We start from the raw sequence: 18,015 nt of genomic DNA on the forward strand, positions 1-18,015 counted from the left end.
GGAGGCAGGAGGGGGCATGTGCCCTGTGGGGGGAAGCTGTGGGCCCTGCAAGTGCGGGGCAGCCAGTCCATGTGCCGTGCAGGGAGGCCTGTACCACCCCTCCTGAGCAGCACCCCAAAACAGCCCCCCCACACCCACAATCCCCCTACAATCCACCCACAACACCCATATCCACAAGCCACCCATACAAACCCCTCACCCACATACCCAGCCACAAACCCCAAACCGCCGCACAAGTCCCATACCCCCACAAACCTCACCCCCCCAAACCCTACATCAGCCCACAAACTCCCCTACCCCTCCTCCAAATTGCTTTACACTTACAAATACATCAATAAAACACTGCTCAACATTGCCCAAATAGATCAATAAAGCATTGCATTCCCTATATATAGTGGCGTTTTATTTTAATAGTGGAAGAACATTATTCTGGGTATTTTAATGAGAGAATTTGGGTTTCTCAGAGAATTTGCAATTCATAAACAGGGCACATCAGGATCTCTGCTGGCAAGTGATTAAGCTGGCAGCTGAATAAAAAAGCAACTGTTCAGATAACTCATCTCTCCAAAAGCACCCCCTTTCACTCTAAATGTGGCTGTTTCCTAGATGTGCAGAGGGTTGGTTTCCTACCTAAGTCATGTTCAGTCACCCTGCAGCTCAGCTGATACCAAAGTTATTCTCTTGCACTTCTCAGGATATTAGGATATTACTTGTTCCCTGCTCCCTTCCCACCTCCCACTCCAATCCAGGGTAGGAGCAGAACTTCCAGAAACATTGTTCTCCTAACATCTGGTCAGAAAAGAGGCAACACCTTTCTACCAATCCGTTTACATTTTTTATCTATGAAGAACATGGTGCAGGACAGAGGAAATCCCAACAACATACCAGTATCAATATATGGAGAGGCTGATGGCAGCCCTCAAGTAATGGAAGTAAATAAGAAATGCATTCTGTATGATCTGTACAATTTATTACTATATAATTCCTATATGAATTAATAAAATCTTGGCCCAATGAAGCCTTGTGTGTTGCATCTTGTCTTTATTCCTGCATAACTGGGATAACATAGGGTTTATCTAGCAGTGCTGACTTACTGTTAACTAAACAAACAGCAATGAAGAATTGGCTTAAAAAATTAGCCCCATGGTATAGTAAAAGCTCTGTTGTTATCTGGCATCTGCTGGGAATGGGGGATGCTAGATAACAAAATATGCCTGTTAACTGAGCAGCCCAAACAGGCACACTTGCCTGTTCAAGCCCTCACTTCTGCTGCATCCAGGGTGTTGCTGCCCCTCCCACAGGCCCCGCGGGACAGGAAGGCAGGCCTGCACAGCCTGTTATGCCCCCGGGCCGTGGGGCTTGGCAGCACGGGCTGCTCTGCCCTGGGCTGTGGGTGCTTAGAGAAACCAGAAGCGCCATGGTGGGCACTTCCGGTTTCGCTTTAGCTTACAAGCTGGCATGCCGGTTAATAGAGCATGCCAGCTTGTAAGGTGTCAGTTAACAGAGCTTTTACTGTACTAAAGGACTATTTGGATTTTTCCAAGCACACTTCGAAAAACAAGGGCTGCTCAGAATCTGAGTGCAACTGTCCCTCATTCTCCTCCTTAAGAATATTTTGTTTATTTAACTGCTTAAGTCTTACTAATGCAAGCTTTGTTGGACAGATTAATATGCGAATGTTGACTGAAACAGGATTCTCAGATGCTCAGGACTCTCTCATTTTATGCTGGAGCCATTAAGCAGAGTTCCAATTAAGTTAAATTATTTAACATTAGGTATTTTTAGTTTGAGAAGTTTAATTTTCCAATTAAACAAATAGTGATATAATGTATTTCAGTTGTGGCAGACATGCTGACTACAGCGCAAAATGTTGGTCTCATTCAGAAGAGGAAACATCAAGGAAATCAGCATTCTTGGATAAAGAGCCAAGCATAACAGCAATTACTCATCAATGAATTATCATAAAACCAAGTTTCTACTGTTAGTAAATGGTAAGTACTGCTACTGTCTTAAGTTTTAAGTTTTAAGACTAAAATATCTCTGTAAGAAAAGCAATTCTTACCACATTCTTATCTTACTTTTCAATGCATTCATAATAATTATTCTTGTTTGGTACTAAAGATAGAAACAAACAATCAAAAAAACAAAATAAAATGAAAAGTCAGTACATACCCACATCACTTTCCCTTATATGTTCACTGTGAACTTGTTGAAACCCAGGAATGGGACGTGTTGTGAGATACCATACTGCATGAAGAACATCTGTAGCATGTATACGATTATGATCTAAAAATCATCAAAATATTGAAGAAAATATGAAGAGCTTGCAGTTCATTAAGTATTCTGGGGAGAACTGGACCCCCATATTCAGGTTGCCAAATAGTTTCTACTATAAAAGATTTTATTTGGGTTTTTTTGGAAAAACTAGCATCTCTACTACCAGTATTTTCAGCAAGACTTAGAAAGTTGAGTGAGAGACAGTCCTACATCTCTGCCTTTTGCTCACCCATGAAATTCTATTCAGATTTGGCATATATACAAACAATTAAATTCCCATTTCCCCTTGTGACTCTCAGAAAAATATATAGTAGCATGACAAAGTAAAAAGTGGACATGAATACTGTAGAGTAGGATCCTCATATAGCACAATTAATTGCTATGATTATGTATTCGCCATATTTATATTTTTTAAATTAAGAGCTGAATGAAAAATACAATAATCTCCCAAAAACAAAATATTAAATCAAGTATATCAAAACAATTATTTATATTCAGACTACCATAAAACCTATAAATTACAAGGGCAAAAAAATTTAATTCTCTCAAGCAAATGACAGAATAAAGTATAAGAGTTCATGGTGTCCAAAAATACTCTTTTGATCATGAAAAAAATTAGATGCAATTAGGGTTTAGCATAATGAATACAAATTACAGTACTCTGGGATAAGTGGTGAAGGAATTATGAATAAAGGCAGTGTTTTCAAGCATCCTTTTGGTCAAGCATTAAGATCCAGAAAGAGACGGACACAGGAGGCTGAATATACTTGACTATAAATGGCTGTAGACATGAGGGCTGTGGCTTCTTCATCCATGGAATGGTCTTCCACAAAGGGGACTATTGGGAAGAGATAGGTCATAGGAAAGACAAGAGGGAGAATTATGGGATAACCTGACAACTTCTGTGATGGATATACTAATGAGTATGAGGAATAAACAGGATGGACTAGAAGTCAATGCACAACTAAAATTTAAAGGGCATCTCATAGCTTGATGAAACAAACTCCAGGACAGAAACTACACTCTCATCTCTCTTTATGCAATTTTGTTTTGTGTGAATTCGCTTATAATGTGATGACATTATCTATACCAGAAACTCACTTTGTGCAAGAAATATTCGATCTTATGCAGAGAAGCATACAACACAGCTATACAGTGAGGTGAGTGAAGCATTGTGGGAGGATGACTGACAGGTATGCGATGCCATCATGCACTTGCCTCAGTCTCGCATCATCCATTGTTCTGTGTGGTGCTACACTACTCGCACCCATATTGTAGTGCATCTATTTGCCTTTATTATTGAATGCCGTGAAATGTTGTCTTAAGCGACCTTAATTTAGTGCGTCCCCTAACCCCACCCACCAAGCCAGCCATGAAGTGAAAAAAGGAGGTTGACATGTATCCCTATTAGTTGCATATAATGGATTCACTTCATGCAAATTTCCTTTATGCAAGGTTTTTTTGCAACGCAACCCTCGCATAAAGAGAGACCTGAGTGTATAAAGGAGAGATAGCGTGTTCTGGAAAGACAGGCAAAGGGAAAAAGGGAGAAAAAACTATTATATAATGTGTATTTCTTCTGAAATCCAGCAGGAGGTTTGTAAAAGGTTAGGACCCAAAAATGCACCTAATCTGTGCATTGGCAGTCATAGAGAGTGCCACTAAGCCAGGAAGATTAGGTATATGAGGTCTTTTGATCAATTAACTGAACTCACTGGAATGCAGGATTGCATTGAATGGACTGGTTGAGAATGTGAAGGTAAAATGGCATGGGTAAAAGTGATCACAATATGACAGAGCTCACGATTCTTAGAAACAGAAGGAGGGTGAATATTATAACCAACACAACAGACTTCAAGAAATGTAGGTAGTAGTTAGGTAGAAAGAGGAGGAGGAATTTTAAAACCAGGGTAGACAAGTATCTTGTCAGGGCAAAAATCAAGGATGAATTTGATGTTCTCCTGAGGCCCTTTTAAGAACCAGATCTCTATGACACTGTTATAGGCCTAATCAGCTAAATCAGTGAAAATGTTTGCATTGCCTTTAATAGGTTTTGGTTCAGGCTCAATCTGAATAAAATTTCTGAACTATTCGTACAAATTTTACTAGATTCTATTTAAATGCTAGGGGCGGGGGAACGACAAGGGACGACACAATTTTTAAAACTGTCATTTTTATTATAGTATATTAGTCTGATTTGATAATTTTTGAGAGACATTGTTATGAAAAACAAACCCAAATCATCATACCTGTAATATTAAAAAAAGTCAGACACTGGGTATTATTCAGATATAACATCCATACTGATATCAAAGGATACCAATATAAGCTGTTATAGTGCAATCTGCATGACTAGTGATCCAACAAAGCTGGTAAAGTTTCAACCTTATTTCATTCTGGATCAAAGTTAGGATGATTTAGCTAAACTGAACTCCTACAGATGTAACAGCAAGATCATAATAAAACTGATGTGTGCTCCCAAGTGGCAGATCTTCCTCCCTTTTTAAAAAGTGTATAAAAGACACGTTTGCCCAAATCCATTGCAAACCTGTAACTTTCGGAGTAAAATAAACAACCATAAATTCATGTTTTGGAATAAATTAATAAATATATATAACATTACTTACAGGGAATATCTCTGTAGCCATTTTCTAGTGCACGAAAGTAGTTCATGAATTCTTGAGTTGGAATTTTGAAAATTTCAAATAAACCAGTGTCTTGAAACAAAGTGTATATTACCTAAATACACATTGAAATGAATTTTAGTTTGAGACTTTTCAAGACTCTAATAATTTTAATTTCATTAACTTAAATAAGAATTATAGAACCAAAACCATTCTCATTATTACCTGACATACCTGATTAATTATCAACAACTTGCTAAGAAATAATGACCTACTAATGTAGTTTAATGGAATTCCTCCCCTCAAAACCTGAAATAATTATAGCTTGGATTTAAAAAAAATAAAACAAAACAAACAGCTGAAGGAAGTTAAGAACCTAAATCTTTGGAAATCCTGGCCCAAAATTTTAAAATTGTACCAAAACTGTGCATAGGTGTATATCCAAGTATTCTATAAGCATAGTCTTCAAGTACAACACATGGGACTTCAAAAGAGGTCCTTCCAAAGACTTTACATTTTAAAATGACCCAGCATTCCAAACCCCAAATCACCTGCCCAAACCATTTTTTATTCTTTTATCTTCTCCAACAAACAGATGTGTTTGGCACTATGATGTTCAGGCTCGCTAGAACTAATGAACAAGAGAGATCTCAACAGTTAAGGACTAGAACTAAAATATTCCGTCTCTAAGCTGCCTGGTAAAAAACAAACAAACAAAAAACCAAACAAACAACACACACATGATAAAACACACTTCTCTGTTGTAGCTGTTATTCTTGAGGATGTGTTGGATATATAACTATCCTACTAGTTAATGTATGTGGGCTGAGCCAGAAGTTTTTGGATATAAAAACTGTAGGGCCAAAGGACTTCCTCTGCTTGCCTTCATGCAGCCATCTTTAGGCTAAAGGGTAGAGTTTTCCCCAACTCTCCACAGTTTCTTCAAATCAGGACCATGGCTGCATTGGAATCCAAAGGAAAAGGAAGGAGGATGTATCAGGAAATATACCTCTGTAACAGAAAGGCCAGAACCCTAACTGAAAATTTCAATTTGTCCAGGGCACCAATTGGGCTGTAACATAAGAAGGATATGTAAAAGGTAATCAATTTTGAAATCTCGTGTGAGGATACTGCCTACCATTTTTTTTTTTCAACATATGCCACAAACAGCCATAGCAAATGCAAAAGGAAACAGCTTACATATGTCCAATGTAAATAGTTTGTTTGCTTTATTGGCATGAAGCTTAAGAGAAATAAATGGTAAGTGAATATCTGGTTGAGCTGGAAGTCTGAAACCACAGTGTGAGCTCTCAGCAAGTCCTTGGAAAAGCTTTATTGGCCTACTACAATATCTCGAAGTCCCCTAAAGTTATAGCAAATACCAATGCCATCTTGTCAGGTAAGTATAACAAAGAGCAAGAGGTCATAAGTGCAAAAGGAGGTCCAGAAAGCATTGCAAGTACTAGGTTTAAATTCCATCAAGGGAACAGATCTCTAAAAGGGAGAGAAAACTCTGGTTCAATTTTTTTTTTTAAATATTAATTTTGGGATGCAAGAAAGCTGAATGTTTTTGCACTTACAGCTGAATTGTTTAAATGACTACCAATGCACTCCTAAGGAAGTAAGAATCCTGTTTCTTTCAGCTAAAAGAAGTGGACTTAAAAAAAAAAAAAAAAAAAGTCTTAAACAGACATCTGAATAGACCACATAAACAGCTCTGGTAGAGCCCTTTCTCCTATTTATAGGTATTAAATAAACCTGTTGAGTACAACTGCTCTCTATGTGGTTCAACTATTCACCATCTAAACTGTGAGAAGACTGAGATCTGAAACACATTTTCACAAGACAAGTGGCAGGTGAGAGTGGCTGAACAGACTCCAGTTGAAGGGTGGAAAACTGATCATGCCTTGGTCATGTGGAAACTATTAGGATATCTTTGAATTGTAGAAATGAATGTACTAACTGTGAGAGTGTCAAGGCAGCTAGAAGACACCTCTGAGAGAGTGTAGACTCTAACCCTCCTGGGCTATACACTTGAAGCATTTTTTATTTTGATTGTTGCAAAAAAAGTCAATTAAGTGAAAAAGTGTAGTGAAAATGAATCTCAGTGTCAATTTTCAGAGACCAGTCTGTCACTAAGATGATCTGCAAGATCACCATATGTCACTGGAAGATGACAGACTAAGAGTAACCATTTCAGTTATAAAAGGTCTATAACTTTTGTACAGGTTCCTGACACAAGGGGGAAGATCAGGTGCTGACCTGCCTCTTGAGATGAAGTACAGTCATCATATACATCACACAAACTGAAATCACCAAGTTTTTGATGCAAGAGAGGAATGCCTGGCACACTCAGGGCTGGCAAGGTTCATTGTGTAGATGTGATATTTTTTATTAGACCAACTAAATAGATTAGAAAAAACATTATTTGCAAGCTTTCAGGCACAAACACCTTTCTTCAGGCAATGGGAGACTGCTGCCGTCTCTACCCATTGTCTTCCAAACTTCCACTCATTTGCATTTTCAGACGGACTTCTTATTATACTTTAGCTACTTTTCTACCTTGCAGAACACACAAAACATTTTTCCAGCTATTTAGTTGGTCTAGTCAAAGAACCTTGCCTGCCTATGTCCTTAAACCAACACTGCTACAACCAGCAACCCTGGCACACTTAATGCACCATTCTTCATTTTAAAATCTTTATATGGAGCATGAAATTCCAGTCAGACCCCAGCTTCACATTTGTTCTCTACCCTAAGGTGGATGCGTTTCTTTGCACAGCTTTTGTTGAAAGCAGAGGGAGAAAGGTACCTACTTTAAAAACAAAAACAGCTAGAGTTTTCCATCAATCAACAAGTGACAAAACTTGTACAAGTACACAAATCAACATGTTTAATTCATGTATGTTTTGATATAGATTTCAATCCTCTCTGCAGGAATTATAAACAAGTCCAGAACACTGAGCTATGTGCAAGGAAGACATTTGTCCTAGTTCTGGATAATTCATTACTCTCATCTCTGGGTAAGAACAGACTGAATCTCTGCAAGTTAGCAGTTACTGCTTTGAAATTAACTTAGATTCAAATGCTTTTCATTTTTTACTAGAACAATCAGAACAAATTTGCCTTTGTTAATTATTCAGCTGTGTGAACAGAGTATGAATCTGATGGATGTTAGTATATACTTTGTGTACAGACAAGCCTCAAACCAGCCAATTCTTCAGCTATCAAAATATCTGGAACTACATTTCTGCAGTAAAACTGCAGTTATCATGTATTTTGTAAAGAAGACTCCCAGGATAGTATGCTATACTAGACGACATCCTGTGGTTTTCATGCAGACTCAAAAAGATAGGCATCTTATGAACTGATAACAGTGCACTACTTTTCACAACACAAGGAAAGGACAACAGAGGCTAGCGAACGCCTCCCCCCCCGGAACAATCCGAGCAGAGTGTTGAGCCCCTTCTCCCGCCCCACAGCACTTTCCATGGGGAACTGACATCACAGCACGCTGGGTGGGAGGGGCGGCAGCTGGAATTTCCAACCTTAACAGGTAAAGAAATGTACAACCCACCAGGCAGGACAGTGGGCCACGCACCAAACGTGGGAGGCACCGCAGTCTCTCAGCCCAGTCTGGGGGGCCACGGCCCCCTCCTACCCCCATCAGCATGCCACTGCTCTAGCACTTCAATCTGGGAGCCAGACGGGGCTGGCTGTGTGCCTCCACATGGGGCTCCCAACTCTGGGAGCCCCACGTGGAGGCATGGAGATGGCCCAGTTTAATGGCATGCAACTCCCCATGGCCCTGGCACTCCAGTGAGGATCCATGTGCCATTGGGCCAGGCTGGTACTTGGGGATCCTGGCACTGCAGCTGGGAACCATGCACCTTTGGGCCGGATCAGGCTTGCTCTGTGCCTCCACACACAGATCCCTGCTGGAGTGCTGGAGCCCCATGTGGCAGCACAGAACCAGCCTGACCTGATGGCACATGACTTTCCAGGACTCCTGGCACTCTGGCATGGGAATCCTTACTATCGAGCCAGGCTGACTCTGTGCCACTATGTAGGATTCCTGGCATTCCAGCTAGGAGCCACGCACCATTGGACCAGTCCAGCTGGCTCTATGCTTCCATGTGCAGCTCCTGGGACTCTGCTGAGAGAAGGAGTGGGGAGGCTCTGCCTGCTGTGGGCCCTGAGTGCCCCAGGGGCCCACTGCCTGCTGCTGGTGCCAGCAGCAGTACAGACTGTGCAGGGGGCATGGTGATGGGTTGCCCACATGCACATCCCACCATAGCCACAAACCCCACAGCCCCCCCAAACACCCTACCCCCACACATCCAACGTTCACTCCCCCACACACAATATACAAAACTAAGACTTCATTTTGAGCTATTATACAATTACCTGTATATACACTATGCAAAACGCACATAAATCAGGACAGAAATATTTTTTGAAATAAAATTAAAATGTTATAATAGATGTTTGATTTTTAGTATATGGTCTTTTTCTGCTTCCAAGATGGCAACCCACTCCAACCCACTCCCCTCACTCCCACCCCAAAGGATTAATTTCCAGGGGCAAAGGTATGGGGTTGGGGACAGGACTTCAGTCCCAAGATGGTGATCAGGGGGTTGGGCACATCAAGAGGCAAGGCTATCCTTGCAGCCCTTGACAGCTCACCAGAAGTTGTCAAGCAGCCCTCCAGTCAAAATAATTGCCCACCCCCTCTTGAGAAAAGACGAAGATCCTGATTCAATACAAGAGCTCTAACTCTCAGTACAAATAGCCAGAAGGAACCAAAGAGGGTTGGGATAGCTCCACTCCTTTAATACCTTAGCAGAAGGCACATGCACAGCCTTGGCAGGATATTACTGAAGTCAAGTACACTAGCTGCATACACACTGACAAGTGGAATGTATAATGTGAACAAGCATTCAGAGATGAACAGCTGCGGTGTGAGGGGGATAGGGAAAGAAGGAATTATTGTGAGGTACCCAGAAGTCCATCTATTTGAGACTTTACAGGTTAAAACCAACTCCTAACCAGCACAGAAGTGGAAGATAGCATAGATCATGAAGCAGTAGGGCAATAGATTACCTGGAAAGTAAATGCCATTTAAACAGTGAGCCACAGGATTCTTGAGTGGCTGAGGTTTTGGACACTATCTAAACCGCTTTATAGTTGGTAGCTCTCAATGTGAAAAAAGCATAAATTATGGGTGGTATAGGTTGCATCGAAACAAAAGAGTTGTATCCCACAAGCCCGGCACAGATGATAAAAGGAACCTAATACCATTGCTATCACTTAGGCAACGAGAAGGAGCTGAAGACCCAAAACAGACAAACTGTATGCTAACAAAAGGCATGCGCTATGACCCAATAAGGAAACTGGGATAACGTCTGCTGGGATCTTCTTGGTTTTTGCTTTCTCAGTGTAAATTACAATCCAGCTTGCCTTCATTGAATCACAAGCACTTATGTCAGTCTCAACAGAACAGTAGGTAGTAAATCAAGTGCGGCAGCTGCATCTGAAGGATCTACAGCTGAGTATCACCTGTCTACAATATTTTAGAACCCTCTATTTGCAATGGAAAGTGGAAAAGTTTGAAACCTTCTTAGATTGTATAGCAATAAGTTTTAGTCTTGAACTGACTACTAATAAAGTTATGTTCCATGAATAAACTACAGTTAGCCTCACAAACGGCAACAATTTTACATAAAGGAGCAAGATGTAACAGGGTTCTTCTTACTATCAACCTAAATTACCTTTGCTACTTGTTAAACCTATTGTTCTATGTCTTGTCCCCTGATACCACAGAGAATGGTCTCTGACCTTCCTGTTTATAGCCACCCTTCAGGTATTTGAAGACTATCACACATCTTCCTTCAATCTTCTATTCTCCAAAACTAAATAATCCCACTTCCTGCAGCCATTCCTCCTAAATTACGTTTTCCAGTGCTCTAAATCATTTTTGTTGCTCGAATGGCCACTATCCTCACAGCATGCAGAACTATATGCAAAACTCTAGTTTCATTTTGTTAAAACACGAACACTGTCACTACACACGAAGGGCATTATGCGAAGACCAGTTATTCTGTCAGGTTGAAAATGTATATACAAACTGGTAAAGCTGCGTATCAGTTTATATAAAATACAAAAATACTATGAATGTTTTGTATAACATGGCTCATTCATCAAAAACAGGAACAAACCTGGCTGAGGATCCTTCTGGACTTGTCTCCCATTTCTTGCACAAGATCAAAAATTTGGAAATTCCAATTGTTCATCTTCTTCATTAGTGAGTCATGATCTATTAACATCATTTCTAATGAAGGATCATACTCCATCTATATGGGAGAGTAAGAGAATGTAACATTTCTAAAATGCAAATGAAAATCAAAATTTGTCAATTATATTGAACAAGAAATAGAAATTAAAATGATTAAATTATTATTAAATGTTTTGCATTCTATTGGGCTGCGGAAACTCCTTTTACATCTATTTTGTCCATCCAACCTTTTCTGTCTTGGAATGATGTCATGGTATACTTTACACTTGATGAATCAAAAGCACCTTTGGGGGAAAAAAAGGCGGGGGGAGGGGTCTACTCATGCCAGAATAAATAGCTCAAGACTTAAGTTTGCATATTTTCTAGCACACTGAAAACAATTTATTTACTTATGGCCCAGCAGCTGTTAAGACTCTTAATATATTGTGAAGAATTATATGCTTCTATTTTTTGTTGTTGTTAAATCAAGGCTGAAACAGAAATAATGAGATAATGTTTTATCTAAATTAACAAAGAGCATTTTAAACTACAGTTTTACAAAGTTGGAAAACAGCTAGTATTGATAAAAGTAAATGGAAATGGCAAACAATTACATGCCACTGCACAACCTTCTATTCTGAATTTTTTTTTTTTTGCAGTTATCTGTATTCATATAATCAAAACCAGTCAAGCTGCCAGAGACCACACATCTTTCTTTCTAAGGCTTCTTCTACCCATAAGTCCTTGCTTTACAGCCTCTAATATCTAACCAATATGGCAAATATTCAATATGCAATATATTTATACATTGCCAAAACGTGAGGACAGATGTAATACTATACTCAAACTAAAACTAACTCTGATATCTGTATGACACTTTCAGCTCTATTAGCTGATTAACAAGGGTATGCTTATACCACTTTGTGTTCCTCAGCAAATGGCCTCACCTACCCATTCTTTCTTATATTACACATGCTCCAAACCCAGAAATTAGATGGTGAGACCATTCTGGGGGAGATGCACTTACATACACATGCACACAACTCAAATTCTCTGCATCGATTATTCTTGAGGGCACTGGTAAGGAATGCTTTCAAGGAAACTTCACTGCCTCATTCCTGAGCCTGTATGTGAGAAGTCTGAGAAAGTGGACAGGACATGCTCCTTCATGGTATACTCAAAAGCCCCAGAGAAATAACACACATACACTAAGAGGCCACCATCAAGAACCAGGTACGTGCTACAGAGCTTTTACTGCCCGAATAAGTTAAGGTTTTTCTTTTGTTTGTTTTTAAATGAGGAACTAATTACAGAACAAAAGAAATGTGTAAATTATGGTAAAAAAAATTAACTTATCCAAGTTTACATGTTCATATTGTCCATGTCTTTCTTGGTTACCAATGCAATATTTGTACTCTGAAAGTTTACGTCTATGAATCTTTATTATTTAGAATTCTGAATCCCACTAATACACTATTTTACAAAGGATTTAAACCAGAAGGGGTCAAACACCTGGCCTGCAGCACCATGTTATTCAATCCATGGGGTTCCCTCTGGGTCCAGAAATTAGGTAGGAGAGCTCTCCTGCTGTCAAATATCCAGGCTCAAAAGGAGCCGAGGCTCTGCACACTGGATCAAGCATCAAACCCCAGTGCACAGAGCCAGATAGGGGTGGTGCGAAACCCCAGAACCATATCTTGGCACACAGGGACAGTGCCAGACTCCAGGGCCAAATCCTGGTGTGGGAGGTTGAGAGAAAGGTGTGTGGCCCCCAGGACCCAATCTGAGTGTGGGAGAGGTCAGTGCTAGGCCCCCAGGGCCTGATTCTAGTAAGCAGGACTTGATCCAGCCTGTGGATGAGCCCTGCGCTACTCATCTGGTCTGCAGGACCAAAAGGTTCAGCACAACAGCTTTAAATCATAATATATACAGAGATGTAGGACCTCCTAACAAGATGATATTAAGAATTGCAAGGAATAGATTACTATGCATCACTGAAATTATGTGCTTACATCAGACTGATTATTCTGCATTTGATCCATCTGCTGATTGTCACTTTCTGTTAATATTTTCCTACAATCTCTGTGTTCATTTTTTTCATTTTGTTGTTTCTCTGTATGATGGAATGTCTCTTTTGAAATATCAATGCTTCCATCTTCACCTTAAATATAAAAAAAAAAATGCACAAACTATCAACAAAAATTACTCAAATACATTAAACATTTGCCAATTAAATATTATTTACTCCCACCCTTGATCCACCAGAACTTGGATTTCTTAACCGTGTAGCTCCTAGACAGGGGGTAGGAGCAGCCAGCAAAGCCCAGAAATACCAGTAGTAGGAAACAGGCATAGCTGTGCCTAGATCTTCCCCAACCAGTGGCTATCCAACCTCTTCTTGAACACGTCCAATGAGAGAATCCACAATTTCCCTAGATAGTCTATTTCACTCCCTTACTATTTTAAGAGTGAACAAGTGTTTCCAGATATCCAATCCACACTTAGCTGTAACTTCCAGCCATTGGTCCACATGCTCCCCTCTGCAACAAGAGAGAAAAGGCACTTTCATACTTTATTGCAGCCTTTCAAGCATTTGAAGGCTACTATCATGTTCTTAAGCACCTCTTCCACAAGCTGAACATCCATCAGCCTCTCTACACAGGACTTGTTTTTCAAGACCTTGATCATCTTTGTTGCCTGCCACTGAACCCTTTCAAACTTTTCTATATCGATTTTAAAATGTGAAGCCCAGAACTGAACACACTACTCCAGTTGAGGCCTTAACCAGTGCCTAGTAAAGGCACTTCACCTCTTGTGTCTTGCACTTAATACTTCTACTGATGCAGCCCAAAACCTTTTGTGCAGCTGCATCATAGTGCAGACTCATATTAAGTCTGTGTGGTCTACCAAGACACTCAAGACCTTTTCCATAAAGCTGCCATCCAGCCAGGTGTGTCTCATTTTGTGTTTGTGTCATTAATTATTCCTTCCAAGGTGTAGCACCTTACATCTGTCCACACTGAACTTCCAATCTGTTAAGATCCTTCTGAATTGCGTTCACATCCTCCATGTTCAGAATCCTTCCCAGTTCTGTGTTGTGCACAAACTTGCTCAAGAAGCTTTCTATGCCAGCATCCAAAGTTAATAAACACAATGAATAGCACCAGGCCAAGGACAGACCCCAGAGGTTTCCACTTGAATCCTCCTGCCATTCTGACATGGACCAGTTAATAATGACCCTTTCCTTGCAGTTATTGAGCTGGTCATCTACTCACCTCGTAGTAGTTTTATCTAGCCCACATTTCTCCAATTTGTTTATGAAAAGAGCTGGTCACATGGGACCTTGTCAAAAGCCTTGCTAAAGTCCTGATGCACAGCATTCCTTTCATCCACTCAAGCAGTTACTTTGTCAAAGGAGATGATCAGGTTTGTTTGACACTTTGTTTTTCATAAATCCATGCTGGAAGCTTGCAACAAGCCTTTCCTCCTCCAGATGCTTGCAAATGACCTTCCTTAATAAGCTCCTGTAACTAAACTTCCCAGGAACAGAGGTAAGGCTAAACAGTCTGTAGTTCCCCAAGTCCTCCTTCTTGCCTTTTTTTAAAAGAGGAATACTACATTGGCCCTTTTCCAGTCCTCTGGAACCTGGCCCATATTCCACAACTTCATGAAGATCATTGCAAGGGCTCGGAGATCTTCTCTGCCAGTTGCTTCAGGACACTGAGATAAAGCTCATCCAGCCCTGCTGATTTGAATTTATTCAGACCCAACAAAAGCTCTCCGACCATCTCTTTTGTTATCTCCACACTAAGCTTTCCTTATCCAGATAATCCGGATTAGATGTCTGGCAGATGTTCTGTGACTTCTTACAATCTTCAGGGATAAAGTAAACATATTTATGATCCCTGTGATAAAAGTAAGTATGCAGGAAGGATTTCAAAGAGGAAAGAGTCAAGACATAGTAGACAATAACAAGCACATGAATGAGGAGAATCCAGTTGACATGCTGAGTTGTTCAAATAGCTTTCGATATGGGTCCCTCACCAATGGGACCCTCAAGGAACACCAGCAGATCCACAGATTCATAGGTGTTAGGGTCGGAAGGGACCTCAACAGATCGAGTCCGACCCCCCGCATAGGCAGGAAAGAGTGCTGGGTTAAGGTGTCCCCAGCCAGACTGGCGAGACAGGATTTTCTGTTTACAAAAAAAAGACATGCTGACCTTTCATGGACAGATCATATTTGTCCATGTAAATTCTGATTTTATTGCTTATTATAAATTCTACCAATTTGCCAGGGTTATTCATTGGACTGTAGTTCCCAGGATTACCTCTGGTGCCCTTTTTGACTATGGGTATAATGTTAGCAAACTGAATCTTCTGGGGCCATTTATAACAATTGAGGGTGTACTCCTTTGATATTGATCTGATCCGATTGCTATTATGCAGCCCAGCAGCTTGGAGAGCAGCATCTTGCCAGTATATCTGTTAGGGGAGCGGGGGAAGGGGCGTGGGAGAGGGAAGGGGCATGGATCAAGGCCCCCCATGGGGTGAGGGAGGAAGCGGGGCTGGGACAGGGGCAGGAGCTGCTCAGCTGGAGTGGGGCATAGGCTGGAGCTGCAGGACGCTCATCCAGGGGATGTGCGGGGTGACTCCTGTTACTATGCGCACACCTGGGGAAGGCATGGGGGGCATGTGCCCCCCAGATCTGTGTGTGGGTGAAGGCAAGCTGCCTGCTGTGGGCTTGGGACTGAGGGTGGCATCAAGCTTTTCTGGGAGGGAGGGAGTGGGACTGAGGCAGAGGCAGGCACTGCCCAGCTGGGATGGGGCAGGACAGGAAGTTTTCCAGGGGGCACAGAGCAGTGGGTTCCTGCTGCTGCACTCACCCTGGGGGAGGTATGGGGGCACATGCCCCCTGCCTCTCTGTGCGGGGCGAAGGCGGGCTGCCTCCTGTGGATTATGGGCCAGGGGCTGTGCCAGCCTTTTTCCAGCAGAGGGGCTGGGCTGGGGGACTGTGGTGCTGGGAGGGAGGGGTTCTGGGGGTAGGGCACTATAACCCCCCCACCCTAGTTTACTGTAACCCCTTCTCCCAGTGCTGCTGCCACCACCTGCCTAGGCCTGCCCTGAGTGCAGCCTCAGAAAAGCCTGGCGCAGTCCTCAGCCCCGAGCTTGCAGCAGGCAGCCTGCCCTCATCCCACACAGATCCAGGGGGAACATGCCCCTCATGTCTTCCCCAAGCATGCGCGTAGCAATAGGAGCCACCCTGCAAGTCCCCTGGACAAGCCTCCTGCAGCTCCATCCCATGCCCTGCCCCAGCCAAGCAGCTCCTGCCCCTGCCTCAGCTCCACTCCCTCCCCCAGCTTGGGGGCCTCAATCTGCTCTCTTCCATGCCCCTTTACCCCCACAAACTTAATGGCAGGATGCTGCTCTCCAAAATGCTGGGCTGCATTCCTGGCCATGTGCATGGCACAGCTGCATACATGCACGCAGATTTAATGGCAACATTATCAACCACATCAGCCAAAAGAAGCCAATTGCCAATAATGTCATTTTTTTCTTTTGTCAGTGTTGATACGATTTGGACTGATATATCAGCTCACCTCTAATAAAAGTATTTTACATACTATTGCCAACAGTTCTTCAATTTTACCTTTGAATTCCTTCAGAACTTTCAGGTGAATACTATATGGTTCAGGTGACTTACTGATGTCAAGATGGAATGGAAAGAGTTCAGCAGACTGACAAAAATGATTAGGGGCCTGGGAGCAAAGACTTGAGGAAAGGGTGATAGAGCTAGGGTTATTTAGTCTGCAGAAAAGGAGACTGAGGTGGGATTTGATAAGTCTTCAAATCTCTGAAGGGAGAGTACACAGAGGATGGCAAAGCCCTTTTCTCTGTGGCCGCAGGGGACAGGACTAGGAGAAATGACCTCAGAATGCTGCAGAGAAAATTTACGTTGGAGATTAGAAGGAATTTATGGACTACGAGGGTGATCAAACATTGGAACAGGCTACCTAGAAAAAAAATGTGGCATCTCCATCTTTGGAAGTTTTCAAGACCAGGTTAGACAGCCATTTGGTTGGGATGACTTATTCAGGGATGACCCTGCTTTGAGCAGGAGGCTGGGTTAGATGACCTTGTGAGACCCCTTCCAGCCCTAGTTTCCTATGATCCTAATTTTTTGATTTGTTTTAACATGTCCTTTATTGTCACTTCAAACTGATTCAACTCATCAAACATGTCTGCTAGGAAAACCAGATTCCGTGCAAGAATCTCTTCATTCTCTACAGTAAAAAGTTAAGTAAATAATTAATTTAGCTTCCCTGCTATGGCCCTATCATCCCTTTGTATACCTTTTATACCTTGGGCATGTAATGGTCCCTTGCTTCTGATATATTTGCAAAAATTCTTATTATTTGATTTAGCAACCTGCTCCTCAAATTCTTTTATTGCTTGGATTATACTGTTGTTAAAAAAAATTCACTTTTTTACAACAGTCTACATATAATATTCATTCTTCAATTCTGTTGGTAAGGAAAAGGAGGAAGAAACAAATTTTTCTTATGAGCTGGGCAGAAATTAATTTTCAGGTTATATTCATACTGTTCTTAAATTCTTTATCTGGGACATTTGCAATACAAAGAATAGAAGTCATTCAAGACTTATAGAGAAAACTTGGTGAGGAGAATAATGCCAAGTCCATGGTTTGTATAAAAGATGATGCAGATAGCACTTCTGCCTCATTTACTCCTAGCTCCCAGGGCCGGAGGGTATACTAGGAATAGTGACTAGGAAGAACATACTGGCTAAAGAGCAATGTTAAAAAGCAATAGGTTGTGGA

At 41.4% G+C, this 18,015-nt stretch overlaps 1 protein-coding gene and 1 long non-coding RNA gene across 3 annotated transcripts in view; one reads left to right on the forward strand and one right to left on the reverse strand.

The window, feature by feature from the left end:
* The window catches only part of PDE3B (phosphodiesterase 3B), a 164,125-nt gene that overhangs the window by 25,790 nt on the left and 120,320 nt on the right, over nucleotides 1-18,015 (reverse strand). For both annotated transcript variants that reach the window (XM_090032623.1, XM_090032622.1), the window contains 4 exons: nucleotides 13,188-13,336; nucleotides 11,120-11,254; nucleotides 4,905-5,016; nucleotides 2,173-2,286 (listed from right to left, as the gene is read on the reverse strand). In XM_090032623.1, the coding sequence (XP_089888749.1) occupies nucleotides 2,173-2,286; nucleotides 4,905-5,016; nucleotides 11,120-11,254; nucleotides 13,188-13,336 (510 nt within the window). The remainder of the gene's footprint in view (nucleotides 1-2,172; nucleotides 2,287-4,904; nucleotides 5,017-11,119; nucleotides 11,255-13,187; nucleotides 13,337-18,015) is intronic.
* LOC149871491 (uncharacterized) lies at nucleotides 1,726-12,539 on the forward strand. The gene is made up of 3 exons (XR_016440259.1): nucleotides 1,726-1,991; nucleotides 7,839-7,924; nucleotides 11,835-12,539. It is a non-coding gene; the product is annotated as an uncharacterized LOC149871491 (long non-coding RNA).

Source organism: Crocodylus siamensis, chromosome 2, assembly GCF_052110815.1.
Source record: "Crocodylus siamensis isolate JL-2025a chromosome 2, ASM5211081v1, whole genome shotgun sequence".
Taxonomy (NCBI): domain Eukaryota; kingdom Metazoa; phylum Chordata; order Crocodylia; family Crocodylidae; genus Crocodylus; species Crocodylus siamensis.